This window comes from Eupeodes corollae, chromosome 1 (assembly GCF_945859685.1).
Source record: "Eupeodes corollae chromosome 1, idEupCoro1.1, whole genome shotgun sequence".
NCBI classification, from domain to species: Eukaryota; Metazoa; Arthropoda; class Insecta; order Diptera; family Syrphidae; genus Eupeodes; species Eupeodes corollae.
Genome location: NC_079147.1, coordinates 290,966,157 through 290,983,586, shown reverse-complemented (window position 1 = coordinate 290,983,586; position 17,430 = coordinate 290,966,157). Strand labels below are relative to the sequence as shown.

At 33.3% G+C, this 17,430-nt stretch overlaps 2 protein-coding genes across 4 annotated transcripts in view; both read right to left on the bottom strand.

The window, feature by feature from the left end:
- Positions 1-17,430, bottom strand: part of LOC129939968 (cationic amino acid transporter 2-like) — a 93,985-nt gene that overhangs the window by 1,322 nt on the left and 75,233 nt on the right. Inside the window, exons 1-5 of one of the 2 annotated variants that reach the window (XM_056048177.1) lie at positions 2,894-3,175; positions 1,948-2,357; positions 1,625-1,885; positions 1,270-1,538; positions 26-263 (exon numbers count right to left, since the gene is read on the bottom strand). In XM_056048177.1, coding sequence (XP_055904152.1) covers positions 26-263; positions 1,270-1,538; positions 1,625-1,885; positions 1,948-2,296 — 1,117 coding nt within the window. In that variant the 5' untranslated portion in view covers positions 2,297-2,357; positions 2,894-3,175. Of the gene's footprint in view, positions 1-25; positions 264-1,269; positions 1,539-1,624; positions 1,886-1,947; positions 2,358-2,893; positions 3,176-17,430 lie in introns of those variants that run through there. The other variant, XM_056048178.1, reaches the window with a different exon arrangement.
- The window catches only part of LOC129939967 (high affinity cationic amino acid transporter 1-like), an 86,319-nt gene continuing 75,246 nt past the window's right edge, over positions 6,358-17,430 (bottom strand). For both annotated transcript variants that reach the window (XM_056048175.1, XM_056048176.1), the window contains exons 2-6: positions 8,909-9,360; positions 8,533-8,793; positions 8,178-8,446; positions 7,880-8,117; positions 6,358-7,816 (exon numbers count right to left, since the gene is read on the bottom strand). In XM_056048175.1, coding sequence (XP_055904150.1) covers positions 7,089-7,816; positions 7,880-8,117; positions 8,178-8,446; positions 8,533-8,793; positions 8,909-9,257 — 1,845 coding nt within the window. In that variant the 5' untranslated portion in view covers positions 9,258-9,360 and the 3' untranslated portion in view covers positions 6,358-7,088. The remainder of the gene's footprint in view (positions 7,817-7,879; positions 8,118-8,177; positions 8,447-8,532; positions 8,794-8,908; positions 9,361-17,430) is intronic.

Genomic DNA, 17,430 nt, shown 5'->3' with positions numbered 1-17,430 from the left:
TAATTTTTCACTTATTTTTAAATACCTGATAAAGTCCCTGATATTATCGTCGCAATCAATGGAGTTTTGGTGTATGCATTTACTTTGGCAAAACTCTTAAAGATAATTCCATCTTTTCCCATAGCATAAAGGACACGAGGAAGCGGGAACATTGCTCCCAATAAACTTGTGGTTAGAGCAAAAATAGCTCCAATAGTAACAATCCACTTAATTGCTATCCAATTAACTTCTTGGAAGACATGTGGAAATGGTGCATCAGGGTTCTAAACAAATAAAAATAAGAAAAGTTCAAGTCAATTATTTTTGCAAAAATTCATCAAATGAAAAATTTATTCAATCAAATATTTTTGGATAACCTGGTAACCATATTTCAAAGAAATATCAAACATCACAAAAAGTTAACGAAAACTTAACGAAAAACTTTGATTTTAAAAACTGGTCTTGTATGTTGGACTTTGCCAAATCAAGAATGAAGGCAAATACTTGAAATTACCAAAATATGAGTATGAAGAAAACATTTCTGCAAGCAAATTCTACATTTTTTGAGACATTTTGTACTCAACGAAATATTTTTGGACAACTTTGTAACTATATTTCAATGAAATGTCAACATTGAAATTGACATATAAGATATATTCGACTTTTCTAAGTGAAGTTTGCAAAAAATAAACTTACTTTTTATCAAATGTTAACAAAAAACTTTTAGTTTCCAAACTGGGTTGAGTGTTAGGCCTTGCCAATTCAAAAAGCAGCCATTAAGTTTAAGGAAACTATTAAGTAAAGTTTAAAATCTTTAAAATATCATAATATGATTGAAATTCAGAATTCAGAATTTCTCATAAAAAGAAACTTGATATTTTTAATGAAAAAATCAATTTAGCTGAAGAATTTACCAAAATCACACATTTTTATGCAACATATATATTTGAACAGCCTGGTAACCATATTTCAAAAAAATTTCAAAATAAAACGTGGCTTAAACTTTCGGAAACTAATTATTTTCCAAAAAAAATACATAATATTTTGTTTTTAAGAACTGGATTCAGATGTTAAACTTTTTCAAATCAATGAAAAAGCAATTTTAAGCAAATTTAAATCATTTAAGGAACAAAATCTCTTAATTTTTATACAAAATTATCACCCGAAGTTTTAACATATTAAAATATTTAATATACTGAAATAGCAAACTTTAGAATTTTACTACAATATTCCGTATAATTCTTATAATTTAACCTTCAAAATGCACTAAATTCTACTACTCTAACTCACCTGTAAGTAATAAGGCCACATCATTGTCAAGACCGTCGAAACACCAAAATATGCCAAAAATATAATTATCAATGATATAATAATGGACAATGGTATATTCTTTTTGGGATTGATAGCTTCCTCGCCAGTTGTAGCCACAACATCAAATCCAATAAAACCATAAAAGCATTTTGCTGCTCCTGCCATTACCCCAGCCCAGCCATATGGCATAAATCCACCAACTCCAGCACCTTCTGGCACATCCGTCAGAGCCCAATTATGCGAATCGGCTATATACATAAATCAAAAAAGAGAAACAGAGAAAAGGGATCAATCAATTTCCGAAACAATCACAAAAGCTCTATGATGAACTCACCCTTTATCGTTCCAGCTACCAGGACAATGCAAACTGTCAGCATATTCACACACGTAAATATATTGTTCAGGACACTGGACTCTTTGACACCAAAGGCCAAAAGACAACCCAGTATAATCACCATACCGGCTGCAAAGAAATCAGGATAGTCTCCCAGGAAGGCGACATTAATTGGCATTACATCCTTCAATGTCGTCGCCATGGTGTTGTTAATGAGTTGATCCAGATAGCCACTTAGTCCTCTCGCCACACTGGCCGTGCCTGTGAAAAGTAACATTGCCGCAAATTAACACCACCATCACCACTTTTCCATAGCTCCTTACCGATGACGTACTCCAGAATTAGATTCCAACCAATAGTGAAGGCGACAAACTCGCCAACCGTCACATAGCTGTACACATAGGCACTTCCTGCCCTCGGGACTCTCCCAGCAAACTCCGCATAGCAAAGTCCTGCAAAAGCCGATGCTACAGCAGCAATAGCAAACGATACAGCCACAGCGGGTCCTGCCTGTTCGTACGCCACCGACCCGGCCAGGACATACACCCCCAGACCCAAAGTACTGCCAACTCCCAATGCTGTCAAATCGAAGAGTGTTAGCACACGAGCCAGCTTCGATTCACTTTCGTCTGGCATTTTCCGACGGGTCAAGGATTTCCAACAAGAAGCCATTTCAATTCTTTCTTTTTTTGTTTGTCAAAAACGAGAACACGACTTGCGAAGAAAACGATGGCTAAAATGAGAATGAAATACCTCAGTTAAAAAAGCCATAAGCTCGAATATCAAAAGGTTTATCAGTTTAATACACGTAAATATGTACAATTATATTATTTTGATAAAACTAAAGCATGACAATCTGTTAGTTTGAAATCGATATTTTATATTTTATATTATAAGAAAAACAAAAGGACTTCAAGTTGTATTTTAGACCATAAAAGATGTCTTTAAGTGGGCATATTGCTGCGCTGATAAGAAACCAAAAAAAAGCCTGATAACAATCGGATGTCATCAAAAATGTTTTTGAGTAGGTACGTATTTAACTTCAAAAAAGAAAAAGAAAAGAGTTTGATTAATCGGTTAACATGGCATTTAAGGTCATAAGATAAGATTGTATTGATTTAGTTATTTTGGTTTTTTTAGGTATATAGGTGTAAAGATAAATGATGCTTGCGAATTTATAGAGTCTTAGCAAAAATTTGTATTCAACAAAAATATTTATAAGAAAGTGATAAAGCTATCAGGAGGTTAACACAAAAAGAAGATATTTACTTTTACTACGTTCGTGTCGTCGTGCGTCGTTTTCTTCGCGACGGAACTAAATAAATAGTAATACAGTGCAAAAGTCTACTAAAATTGTTGATTTGTCAATCTTGACAATATTGTTCTTATCGTTTTCACATGAGTTGTCATATGTCGATTAGATTATTAGATTTTTATCAAAATCAATTACTTTTGTTTCGCGAAGTATTTGCCTCTTGTTGTTAACTGATTTCGAACATGGATCTTTTTTACTTCTGAGGAATTTGTGTTTATAACGTCATAGATATGATTCATGATTTATTGTTCATTACAAACAAAATAATCCCATTTTTGCAGCCTTATAGAAGCTTTTAAAGAATTTAATTTATATCAGGGCTAACTTTTTAAGGGTAAAATAAGTCGTTACACATATTTCTGCATATTTCTGCGATTTCTACTAAATGTGAAAAATGTTAAAAATAAAATTCCTGTTTCCATTGCTTCTTTGTTTTTGAAACATCTATAACATTGTTAAAAACAGGATGATTCGAAACGAATTTTTGGACAATTTACCAAGTGGAAACTTATGGTTCCAAAACTATTAAAATTGTACTTTCCCAATTCTGTTGATTTTACTACAGAATAAAAAACACAATTCTAAGAAAACAGACATTTCTCCATGGAACAGTTGAACAATTTATGTTTCTGAGGTATTTGAAGAAACAGAATTGACGTTCCTCCAAAGCTATCAATAAAGCTTTGTATTTCTTTCCTTCCTTTGTGAATTGTGCCGTAGACAATACTTGAAAAATCGAATCATAAATGAATATTTCTAAGAGTTTTGAAAACAAAAGCATTACATTTCCATGAGAAATTTTGTTTGTATTTCTGTGAATACAGGAATCTTTGAGATTGATTGATTGGAAATATAAACTGAATAAATGTTTCGAAAAAATTTAAAATCACACACATAAGTTCTTACTTCGAATCCCTGATTTTATAATTCATGATGATTGGCTTTTTAAGGAAGTTCAATGATATTTTAGAAAAAAACTCTATTTTTCATGGATTTTCTTTAACAAAATTGTGTGGAAGTTTTACCTCTTGAAATCAGACGTTATGTCCATTGCACCTTAATAGATTTTTGTTAAAAAAAATATGGTTCTAAAATTGTGCCATGATAGGTTATGCCTTTTTTAAAGGGTATAATGTCAAATCTACTTTAGAAAGACATGTTAGAACGCAGTTAATGTGTGTTTTGAAACTTAAGAAAACATAAGAAATAAAATAGTGTAAATTACACTAGTTTTCGAAAAAGTTGTTTCTAACAATCAAATTGCACTTTTCCGAAATCTATCAAAAGAAGTAATACAAATTTGACTCTTAAACCACTAATTCAACTCAGATTGCTGAGAAATGGCTTAAAAAAAGCTTCTTGAGGCTCTCTTATTTCAATAAGTAGATTTGAGATGTTTTTTCTAATCTATAATATCTATCTTCAATATTTAGTATAAATATTAATAATATTTTCTAAAAGTTTCACAAACTCTGCATAAGTTGTAACATTTCTTCTGTCATAAATAAAGCTTTAAAAAAAATAAAATTTTTACCTCAGCATCGTTTAAAAAACGTGGAAATTTATTACCAAAATAATCGTTTGGTTAAGCGACCCATCAATTAATTGAAGGAATCTTTTGGTTGGACTTCTCGCCTGGAATTTATTTAATCGATCCGCGGCGGCAACTTGCCATAAATCATTTGTATTATATTTGTACTAAACGCTTTCTTTATAATAAAGGCACATTCTTTGCCACAACATTAAATAATATAAGCTTTATATCTTCCTTTCTTTAGTTTTGAACATGCATCAGCAAAAGCTGCTTCTTTCACGCGATCTAGATGAAAAAAGTCTAAAGGTTTTTAACCACAAGATTTCAATTATGATCACCAATTTAGAAAATAAAGTTCTTTTCAAAACTAGGAACTGATGACGTTGTCACCATTTTATACTGAATTCTAACATATTCAACAAGTTGCTAAAGGAAGTGTTGTTCTATTAAGTAATAATGTAAGTTTTACTTGGTAAATGTCAAAAAATGACATCTTCAAGAGTAACTGCTGCCAAAATATCGTTCTATTAAAAATGCAACCTGTTACTGGAAAATGTTTTATTTTTTATCAAATTTTCAAATCTTATTTCCATTTTACTTTCTAAGAGAATCTTCCGGCCCGGAAAGTCTTCGAACTACTACCACAGGACAACGTAGTAGAGGAAGACCGCGGATCAGGTGGCGCGCAAAAGTGGTAAGTAACCTCACCCAACTTGGAGCGCAAACTGGAGTAATCTAGCTAGGGACCGAGCTAGATGGAGAAGTTTGTTGGGTGAGGCCCAAGTTCACACAGGACTGTAGCGCCGCCTTAAGTAAGTAAGAGAATCTGCTACAATTTTCTCTAGCTGCTATACAATATTCTTTTCTGAAGCTGATCTTTCACTCTATCAAAAGCAATAAACGATTGTAAACAAAACCTAGGCACATGTACGAAATTACAAGCTTTTTTTACTATTTTATCATAATTTTTACCATACAAAAATTAAATAAATAAAATCTCTACTTTTGTTTGTATTATAAACATTTACGCACGTGTCGATTTGTTCATAAAATTTATGACTTAAACATAACCAGAATCAAAACTTATCTTATGTCCATATTTGTTTTTGCCATGAAATTTTGTTCTTAAGTCTGGTAAACAAAAGAATTATTAAAAGCAGATTTTTAAAAATGTTAGAAAAGTCAAACCCACTTAAATGAAGCATAAATAAGAAACTTATAAGTAAGATAAATGTTTTAGTTAGACGGACCTTAAGAAACTTATAAACTAAATGAAGAAAAACATTAAACCAAAAATACAAACAGATGACAGTACAGAAATAAATAATACACTTTTATAAAAACAATTTGTGCACAAAAGTAAAACAGGACAAAGGTATTTTGACGTTTTCAGCGCTGTAAAAAGTCAATTTTTTTTAACCAGTTTTTTTTGTCAGTTAGAAGAAAATTGTAAAATTTAACAGAATTAAGTTCCAATCAAGCCCAGTTAAATTGCTCGGATGTAGTATACATTTTTCACACTTAAGGAGGTTTCATTGTACCGCAAAATATTACTGTCTAAAACCAATTAACTAAAGTAGACTCAAATTTGGAGGAAGCATATAAGAATAGGACCAAAACCAAATAAGTACAACATTTATTAATTAAATTATGTAATATATTTTTAAAAAGACAATACATTTAAAACCACCACCAATGTTATTAAAAAATTCAACATTTTACCGTGAAAAAAGATCCAAAACGTCAAATTGATCCACAAAACTGTAAATAAATGTTTTAAAATTTTATGTAAGCTCAATTTCAATAAAAAATGACAGTTAATTTAACAATGTTTTTTTTTATTTGACATAAAATAAACAGAATAATAAATTCTTACAAAACTTAAATTCACAAAAATAAAATCGTTTTAGGCTTAGTAAAAATAAGAAAAAAAATAAACACTTAAAAATAAGACAAATTAAAAAATCATTATATACAATAAAAAAATACCCGGTTAAAAATTTAGATATAGAATTTTAAGTACATTTGTAGCTCACCTAGAATATAAGGTGGAGCTTTTGCTAAAGTTTACATGAAAAAAAAGTAATTTTATTAAATTAATTTTATTAAAATCAATTAACCGGGTCCTACGATGTATACATAATTATTTGTTATAATTATACTTTTTATTTAACAACATTTATACAAAAATAAAAAGTTTAAAAGATTTTTGTATTTTTGTTTTGTTTTTATATAATATCACAACACAATATTGTTTTGTTTTGTTTTGTTTTTTTTTTTTTCGTTTGTTTAACAAATTTTGTTTTAATTATCATAATTATTAAATAGAATTTAAGGTAAAATTGTATTTTTGTTTGTAAAATTGTCGAATAAAAATGATTTATAGGTCATTCGAGAGGACGGAATGCATTGGCTCTTGGTTGTACCTATAAATTCATATTATCCGAAATCTATACTCTCTTAAAAAAAATTTTAAAAAATTGTGTATATATAAATTGAAATCTATACTCTCTTAGAGAAATAAAATGTGTGTTTTTAACAAAAATGATTTGATTTTGATACAATAAAACTACTAACTATAAACAACGCCTGGTTATGTATAAGATTATAGAAAACTAGTTTTGATTGTTGGTAACACTGTAGCGCTTGCCATTTGGTGGCTTATCGCTCACGACATCACTGTGGGCTTTTCCAACACCGACACCGTAATTATTGTGATTGAAATTGAAACCGTTTTCGGGTAATTGATGGGCTATATCGAGTTGGGCTTGTTTGTTATCGATGCCTTGAGTTGACTTGCGAATTCCGTAGAAGAAGTAGATTAAGTAGCCAACTGCTAGCCACACGAGGAATCTTATCCAAGTATCCACGTCCAGTTGGAACATCAAATAGAGATTAAAGAAGACACTGACGCATGGAATGAATGGAACCAAAGGGACCTTGAAGTTCAGCTCAGCACCTGAAACGGGTTGCCGTTGGATGGAGAACAAGATGAGCAAAAGAGCGGCAACAAGGACACATATGGCAATGATTCCTGTGGGATTGTCAAAACTGATTTCGACAACTTTCATGACCACACAGGTGATAATGGAGATAATGCTGAAGAGGACGACCCCGATTTTGGTGATGTTCGATGAGAGCGAATTAGGTTCCTTGATGAAGTTCAGGTTAAACAGTTGTCTAACGATACCAGGCAACTTGACACTGACGTTCTTCATTACAATATCATCCTGTTGGTAGCGAAGGACCAGGACACAGATGGCGACAATAGTGTAAGCCAGGAGCGTTCCAATTGACATCATGTCGATGAGCTGATGCAAATCAAAGATCAGAGCCATGAGAGCTGTTGGTAAGAATTCAAAGTCAATAAGTGGAAAAACCACGAAAACCATCTCTATATCCTTACCTGCAAACAATCCTGAGAATATAGTAGCAAGAAGTGGAGTCTTGGTGTAGCTGTTTACTTTGGAGAAGAATTTGAATATAATTCCATCCTTTCCCATGGCATACAACACTCGAGGGAGTGGGAACATTGCACCCAACAAACTGGTGCACAGAGCGAAAACAGCTCCAATTGTTACAATCCACTTAATTGTTATCCAACCAACTTCTTGGAAGACATGGGGGAAAGGTGCGTCGGGATTCTATAAAAGACGAATTCATAATTTTCTCCCCCCAGTAAGTTAAGGTAATGAGAGACTTACCTGTAGATAGTATGGCCACATCATTGTCAAAACAGTTGAAACTCCAAAATATGACAAAAATATAATAATAAGTGAGAAAACAATTGACAATGGAATATTTTTCTTTGGATTTATAGCCTCTTCGCCAGTAGTTGCCACACAATCGAATCCAACGAAACCATAGAAACACTTCGCCGCTCCAGCCATAACCCCAGCCCATCCATATGGCATAAATCCACCGACACCAGCACCCTCTGGGACATCAGTCAAAGCCCAATTACCCGGATCAGCTGAAATTGAAACAATTAAAATCCGAAGCACTCTTGCACCGCACTCTAGGTAGCTACCTCCACATAAGTATAACCAGTTAACTTACCTTTAATTGCCCCAGCCACAAGGACTATGCACACTGTAGCCAAATTTACACACGTGAAAATATTATTCAGCACACTTGACTCCTTTACACCGAAGGCCAAAAGGCAAGCCAATAGGATAACCATGGCAAAGGAGAAGAAATCCGGATATTCACCCAGGAAGCTGACATTAATTGGCAATGCCTCTTTCAGAGTTGTCGACATGGTATTGTTAATCAGCGCGTCCAGATATCCACTCAGACCTCTCGCAACACTGGCCGTTCCTTGAAACAAGCAACAAAATTACAATTAAACTTAAACCACTCTGCCTTCGACAAAAATCCAAAAAAAAAAAAAAAACATAAAGGTGTCATAAATTTCATCATCACATCGACTTACCGATGACGTACTCCAGAATTAAATTCCAACCAATAGTGAAGGCGACAAATTCACCAACCGTTACATAGCTGTACACATAGGCACTTCCTGCCCTCGGGACTCGTCCTGCGAACTCAGCATAGCATAAACCGGCAAAAGCCGATGCTATGGCAGCAAAAAGAAACGATAAAGTCACAGCAGGACCAGCCTGTTCGTATGCTACCGACCCGGCCAGAACATATACCCCCAGACCGAGAGTACTGCCAACTCCCAATGCTGTCAAATCAAAAAGTGTAAGGACACGGGATAACTTCGATTCGGTCTCGTCGGGCATTTTTCGACGGGTTAACGCTTTCCAACATGCAGCCATATTTGTATATATTTTTGTTCTATTTGTTTGTCTTCGTGTGTGCTTGGGAGGGTCTGGGGTGTAATGAAGGTTTTGAGTGTTTTGAGTTTTTATTTTTCAACGGCTTGAATGAGAATGAAAATAGTTCGACTTATATAAATTAGGGTTTTTTTAAGGAGCCTCATCTTAATTGAATTTGCATTTAAATGTTACAGCTACTCATAGTTTCAAGCCTCATGACCCTTTTCTAAATCAAATGACTTAGAATCTTTCAATAGTTCTCATTCAATTAAGAAAAGAGTCATGACTCTTCAAACCTCTTAAAATAGTTAGATAAATAAGCTGTTCAAATCTGTGCCCAAATACAAATTTTATTAGCCGGCTTCGATGGTTTATTTCAATTACAAGGCAGGGTTTTAACTTCAAGGGAGTTTTTAAAATATCCTGAAATTCAAGGGATATCCTTAAATTTCAGAGCATGTCGGACAATTTCGAGAAAGATCTGGAGATTTAAATGGAGTTCTTAAAGTGTCTAGGTATGTATATTTTAAAACAATCAAAATCAAAAGAGTAGTTGAAATATAAAGGGAGGTTTTCAAATTTCAGTGCATGACTCAAAATTTTAAGAAATTTCTAAGTATTTAAAGGAAGGCTTTGAAATATCAAGAGAAGTCCAGATATTTCAAAGCTTGTTTCCATATTTCAAATAAGGAGGTCTCTATATACCGATTAATAAAATAAACAAATTAGGTGGCACAACAGTCCGTAGAGAACCAGGGCCTAGTGACTTACAACTCTCAACCATTCCTGTATGCGAGTATTTGCAGCGATGGAGAGGACCTACAGTTTATATGCCGAATCCGAACGTCTAATTTGTCAATTCCTCGCAAGAGGCAGTACCCGTGAATAAAACTTTACGTGGCACTGGCAGAGATCGAACCAAAGACTTCTCGCCTGACAGTTCATGTCACGGGTACTACCCGTAGTAGGTCTTGAGATTCCAAGGCAACCATTGAATTTTCAAGGTAGTTTTAAAAAAATCAACTCGTGGGGATATCAGAGTGTCTTACAATTTCTATGGAGGTCTTATGATTTCATGTCAGGTCTGGAAAATGCAAGACAGCCATTCAAACGTCACGGGAGGTTTCAAAATATCAAAGGAGTTCAGTTAATTTGAGGAAGGTCTGGAGATAAAAGGGTGGCCTTAAAATTTTAAGAGAGGTCTTAAAATTTCAGGGCAGGTCTGGAGATGGTAAAATCAGCTTTTTATTTCACTTTTGTGAAGTGCAATCAAGTCAAATGTTAAAACTCGGCGCTTTTTTGTTGGAGCTACATATCTTAAAGCATTTTTCGTGCAATAAAATGTTTCCAAAAATGTTCGTAAAGTAGTTATTAATTTCATATTTAGTGCGTAGGATCCCTCCATTGAAAATGTATGGGTACATTAAATTTCTTCAAACTTTTAGTTTTTGATGCGTATCATCAAAACCGGTCCATTCAATCAAAGTTCATGCCTTCTAAGCGTAGTAAGGAAAATTAACAACACTCTGTTTTAAAACTACATCTAGATTAAAGGTTTACTTCTTAATTATGAATGGGATACCAGTTTTACAACTTAACAACAGGAAATAGATATCTCAACAGACTATGATAAGATATTTTAAAAATAATAGGTTTTTAACATTCAAGCCAACACGTGTAGAACAAGTGTTTCAATGTATAATTGTTTTGTTGGTCACATGTTTGGCTTAAAGGCCGAAAAAATGTTTTTTAAAGGAATGCAATCTTTATAAATACTTAATTTATGCACTCAGCTTAAAGATTGCATTTTGTATAGACTGGGATATCATATCTTATAACTTCTAATTATTGAACTTTAAAAATATGTTAACCTTTTTATGACCAATTGACTGCATTTTCTCCTAAATTATGAACGAAATTCCATACTTCTCTTAACACCAAAAAGTATGCAATCAATGAAAAGAGAAACCAAAAATGAACTTGAATGGCAAAGTAACTACTAGTACTTACATATGTACCTCAATAAAATACGTGTGAAAGTTATTTTATGACGATTTATTTATTTTCTTGACTTTTTCAAAAAGGTTATCAATTGTAAAGTAACTCAACGTTGTAAAAGTTACTGAATGAGTGAGTGTCCATCAGTCATACAAAAATGTTTTGAAAATTATTGAATAGTTCAATAAATTACAAGACTGTGCCCTGACTTAATTCATAGGAATTAAGATAAGATATTTTTTTAAATTGCCGTTAATGTCGATTTATTTTAAACAGACATTACAAAGTTACAAACTAGACGAATTTTAATGGACTTATTTGTATACCTACTTATACAGTTTGCGTTTTATCTTGAAACTTACAAGAACAGAACGTGCTATTAGTTAAATCGACCATAAATCTGGATTTATAATTTACAATGTAATTTCAAATTTAAGGTTCATTATTCTTATCGAGTTAAATAAAACAAAATGTGAATCACATGAAAAATGTCAATCAAGAGAATTATTTTATAATGATATATAAATTATTGCGTCAGGTAACACAAAATTTAAGACAAAGAGTAATTCAATACACAATTTAAAATGTTAAACATCTATGGCAGCTTATAGAAATTTAATCACTTAATGGGTAGAAATTATTAACTATTAAAGAATTTGTATGATATAAACTAAAATGTTGTTCATTAATGAAATTAGTCGTCTTCAATTCGATTTTTGTCTTAAATTTGTTCACTGTTAAAAAATGTATTTCAAAGGCTAAAGGTAAGACACAATATATAAATCATTACGAATATGATTTTAAAAGAACTACTTCATGAAATCTCATATATCTTAATATTTGTTAGTTTAAAATTTTGGAGTCAAATACGAGCTCAAGGCTTTAAAAAGCTTAAGAAAAGTTTTATTAGATTACTAGTTACAAAACCCTATCGACTGGTGTTATTAACTTCCTATAGGAAGTTATTGTAATGGGCCCGATTTGTCAAATTTCAAATTTTGACATTTCTCGACGTTTCAAGGTCCCTAGAGTCGAAATAAAAGATTTTTAGAAAGATGTCTGTGCGTGCGTGTGTACGTACTTTCGTACGTCCGTACATTCGCGACGTTTTTTTCGTCCTCCATAGCTCAAGAACCAGAAGAGATATCAACTTCATATAAATTTTGCTATACATATAAAGGCAGAAAGATGCAGAAAGGGTTCTCAAGAAAATTGCATGGGTGGTTTTTTTACCATAGCAGTTTGAAAGGTGAAAATTTTGGTTAACCCTAAAAACCTTATGAACCAGAAACGCTAGAGACTTGAATTAAATTTTATATAATATATTGTAACGTGATACCAAACAGGTATATTTTTTGAAAAAAATCAATTTAACGATTTTTTATAAATCAATAAAACTGAAAAAAAAATTTGTCACCTCCAAAATTGTGCGACTAAAATATGATTTCATCTCCAAAACAATTTTGTGCAACGAAAAATAATTTTTTTGACATCTGATAAAATTGTGAGAAAAATCAAACGGATTGTTTTTTTATAAAAATACAAATCTAAAAAATTATTACTCAAAGTTGGTAAATATTGAATATCGATTTAAATATCTTTTTAAAAACTTGAAATTTATGCTTCGAACTTGTTCTATGTTATAAGAAATATTGTTTTCAACATTCTGAAAAATGTTGAGAAAAATCGAATAGACCGTTTTCTTACAAAAATGAAAACCTAAAAAAATAGAAAAAGCTGGTAAAAATTGATTTTCGACTCAAATATATTTTAAAAATTTGAGATAATAGCTTCTAACTAATCTTTGCTTATAAGAAATATTGTTTTCAACATAAGAACAAATTTTGAGAAGAAAAATCGAAATGACAGTTTTTTTTTACAAAAAATTAAAAACCTAAAAAAATTTAACAAAAGTTGGTTAAAATTTACTTTCGACTCAAATAGCTTTTCAAAACTTTGTTATATTGGCTTCAAACTTATTTTATTTCACAGAAAATATTGTTTTCGATATTCAATAATTTTTGTATAAAAATCCAAAAGTCCGTTTTTTCATACAAAATAAAATCTACAAAAAATAGTACGCAAATTTGGTAAAAATTGATACGAGTACATATAGACAAACTTTAAAGCAAGACAAATCGACAGACGGGATGGAAAGTTATCAGTGTGGCCTTTTTTTAATTACAATCAATATCAACATTTATTCTCTGTTACAAGACTCTCCAGTTGAAGAAAGAGCTCCTAAGAAAAACGTTTGCAATACGACAAAGCCACCTGGGACTGTCTCAATAATTATTTTAGGAACATAACCAAAAATTACGCCAAAAATTACTGTGATGTCTCAAACGCAGTAAAAATGTTTGCTCATTTGTAAGAAATATGAGGAATTCTTCCTCGTCCCCGGTTCCTACTGTAGTTATCAATGATACCCTATTTGTTAGCTTTTAAGAGAAAGCTAATCTCTTTGGTAGACAGTTCGCCGCCAATTCAACGCTGCCAGTGAATGTTATGACTCCACCTGTCATCGATCGTATTAGGGATTCTATAGGGCTTCTTAATGACCGACAATACGGCTTTCGTAGCAATTGGTCCACTGGTGATCTCATGGTTCATCTCACCGAACAGTGGAGCAAATCTTTACATCGCTTTGGAGAAAGTAAGATTATTGCACTTGATATTTCAAAAGCATTTGATAGGGTTTGGCATCAGGCTCTCTTATCGAAAATGCGTGCTTTCGGTTTTCATGAATCCCTACTTCATTGGATTGGTAATTACCTTTCGAATCGTTCAATACAAGTTGTATTGGATGGATTCAAGTCTGAAAACCACAAAATAAATGGTGGTGTGCCCCAGGGCACTGTTTTATCTCACACTTTCTCATTTTTATTAATGATCTCCTGTCTGCAACATCTAATCCAATACATTATTTCGCTGACGATAGCACTCTTAGCTTTTCATATTCGTTTTCAGATTCACATCGCTCTTCTTCGGAACTGCAACGACAAAATATGATAAGCTCATTAAATTCCGATCAAACAGCATTGTAAATGGGAAAAAGCCGCGGGGAATTTAAATCGAAAACCCAATGCTGTCTTGTATCGTTAAAACGAGATATACCCCCGTGCCATTATCCATGGATGGCAATTGCATCGAGGAGACTGAACATCTCGATATTCTCGGTATGTGTATCACCAACCACCTTTTGTGTAACGATCATATACGCGATTTCACCAGATGTTAGGGTTTTCTAAGATGATGCAAAAGTTTTTCTCCCCCTATGATCTGGCTGTTATCTACAAGACTTATGTACGTCCAAAGCTTGAGTATAACTCTCATATGTGAGCCGGTGCTCCTGCAACCTAGTTAAGCCTCTTGGGCAGTATTGAACGTAGAGCATTTAAATTGATTGGTGATATTACCATCATAAGGTCATTTACGTCGCTTGGACATCTTTGAAATGTTTCTTGTCTCACCCTCTTTTATCGTTATTTTAACGGTTTATGTTCTAGAAAAAAATCCAATTGCATTCCTCCCCTTAAACAGTTCAAACGTATTACTCGAGCTTTTAAGAATGCTCATAAATATACCCTCAAGCATAACTTCGGTCGTACTGTGAAGTACAGAGATTCGTTCTTTAGCCGTACTACGCGAATGTTAAATACATTGCCATACTGTGTCTTTCCCAACCATTGCAATATTCAGGAATTAAAAAACAAATTGTGTACCGACACCTCATTTCGACCCGTCTCTCCCTTCCCTAGTGCTCACAATGTGTCTACACAATAAGGGTAGTAATATCCACTTAAGTGTGCTCTTATTATAAAAAAATGTAAATGTTTTATTTCCAATAAAATGTTATTGTTATCGTTCCGATTTGTCGAAATGAAATGGTTTTCTCAAAGTTTCATAGTCCTTATAATATAAATCAAAGATTTTTAGAGAGATGTCTGTGAGTGCGTATTTAAAAAATTTAAAGTAAAGATATCGACTTCAAATAAATTAAGTTTTAAAGATAATAACATTTAACGATGCAAAACGAACTTTCAAAAAATTTAGTGGGAACTTGTGGTTTTAGAAAAATCGAAAAATTTGGTCTCCTGATTCCACCCGTTTGTCTGTCCTATTTCCCTACATCTCAAAAAGTCAAATGACTTCAAATTTGAAAATTAAGGACTTTGAGCCAATTCGCGTTAAGCGTTTTTTTAAGACAAAAACAACAGAAGTACTCATAAAAATTTGTTGGTAAAAAACGAAAATATTAATTTTCTTAAAAACAAACCGATAGATTTTTTTAAACATCTCTAAATGTAGAGAGATCGCTTCGGGAGTTAATTCATTTAATGCTTACTAGCAGAATAATTAACTCAAAACTGGGCAACTCTTCTGGTAGACGATTCGTTAGTAGAGGGACACCGCAAGGTGATGTTCTATCCCCTCTCCTCTGGAACCTAGTAGTGAATGAAATCCTAACTAGTCTGGATGCGGAGGGTTTCAGAGTGAAAGCCTATGCGGACGACGTTGCTATAGCAGTTTCAGGAAAGCATCTCAACATCCTAAAAGAACTCTTAAAAAAGGCCTTATTTTCGAGGAGATACAAAATTCCATTTGTCAACCCTCCCTATATTAAAGGAATCCAACTAAAATTCTCAGACGAGGCTAAATACCTGGGTCTTGTCTTAGACAAAAAACTAAATTGGAAACGCAACGTACGGGAAAGAGTCAAAAAAGCTGCTGTAGCTCTCTTTTCTTGCAAAAAAAGCTATTGGTAATAAATGGGGTTTACAACCCAGAATCACCCATTGGCTATACACATCGGTAATCAGACCGATTTAACGGTCGGTGTGGCAGTATGGTGGACTGCTTTAGAGAAACGTATAAACAGGGATAAGGTAAATAAAGTCCAACGTTCAGCCTGCCTATGTATAAGCGGATCGCTTCGCACGACCCCGTCTGCGGCACTGGACACCTTGCTCTACCTTACACCTCTTGACATATTTAGTAAACAAATAGCTGTAAGCTCTGCTATTCGCCTCAATGCTTCGTCGCAGCAACAACATTGGCCACTCCGTAATTCTAAGGTACTTAGAATCAATTCCAAAGCACACAGACTACACCATCCCCCAACTACAATTCGACAAGAATTTCCAGATTGAGAGATGAACTCGCCAGGAACGGTACAGTGCAGCCCATCCTACCACGTTTGGCAAGTACTGGCATACCAATCGCTACTTGTAAACTGTTGCTAATGCAAGACACTGTGAGGAGGGCAGACACCAGGTGGAACAACATCACCACGTGTCAAGTCACAAAAAACATCTGGCCAACACTGGATTTAAAACGTTCAAGGTGCTTGCTCTCTCTAAGCAGATCACTTATAAGCTCGATAATAGGTGTCATAACCGGACACTGTCTAATAGGAAAGCACGCCACGAGACTAGGCGTATTCTCAAACGATTTTTGCAGAAGCTGTATGGACGAGGAAGAGGAAAAAACGGTTCTTCATCTTCTCTGCACATGCCCCGCTCTAGCTCGAAAACGCAAGAATTACCTAGGAGAATTCTTCTTTAACGATCTAAACGATCTAAATCATATCGGTATAATCAGCCTCTCACGTTTCGTAAGGGAATCAGGCTGGTTCCATTGAGCTTAGGAGGAAGCCTTAAGATTTATGTGGTATCACAATGGGCCATTAAACAAGCCTAAGTGTGTGCGTTTCCATCGAGGACAGCCACTATAACCTAACCTAATCTAGTAAATTGATAAATATTTAGCAACTTGCTTACTACTAAATTTGTAAAAGCTTAAAAATAGGTTGTTTGTAATTTTGCGCCATTGTTTTTAGAGTTAATTAAAATTCTCAGAAATGCAGAATGCTACGCAGAATTGGTAAAAATTGACCTTCGTTTTGAATATATCAATAATAAATGAAGGAATTGACTTCAAAATTATTTTATTCTATGCAAAATTTTGTTTTTTTTTAACGAAAGATAATGTTCTTTAAAAATTCAGTTGGTTCAAAACTTTAAAAGAATTAACTCAATTTTCTTGTTAGCCGTTCTCATAGCTTATGTATTATGTAGTATATTTAAATATATCTTGGAAAATACATTCGCTTTAAAAGTACAGTAAGTTTTATTTTTTAATTTAAGAAGTGCGCAATTATTGTTATTCCGTT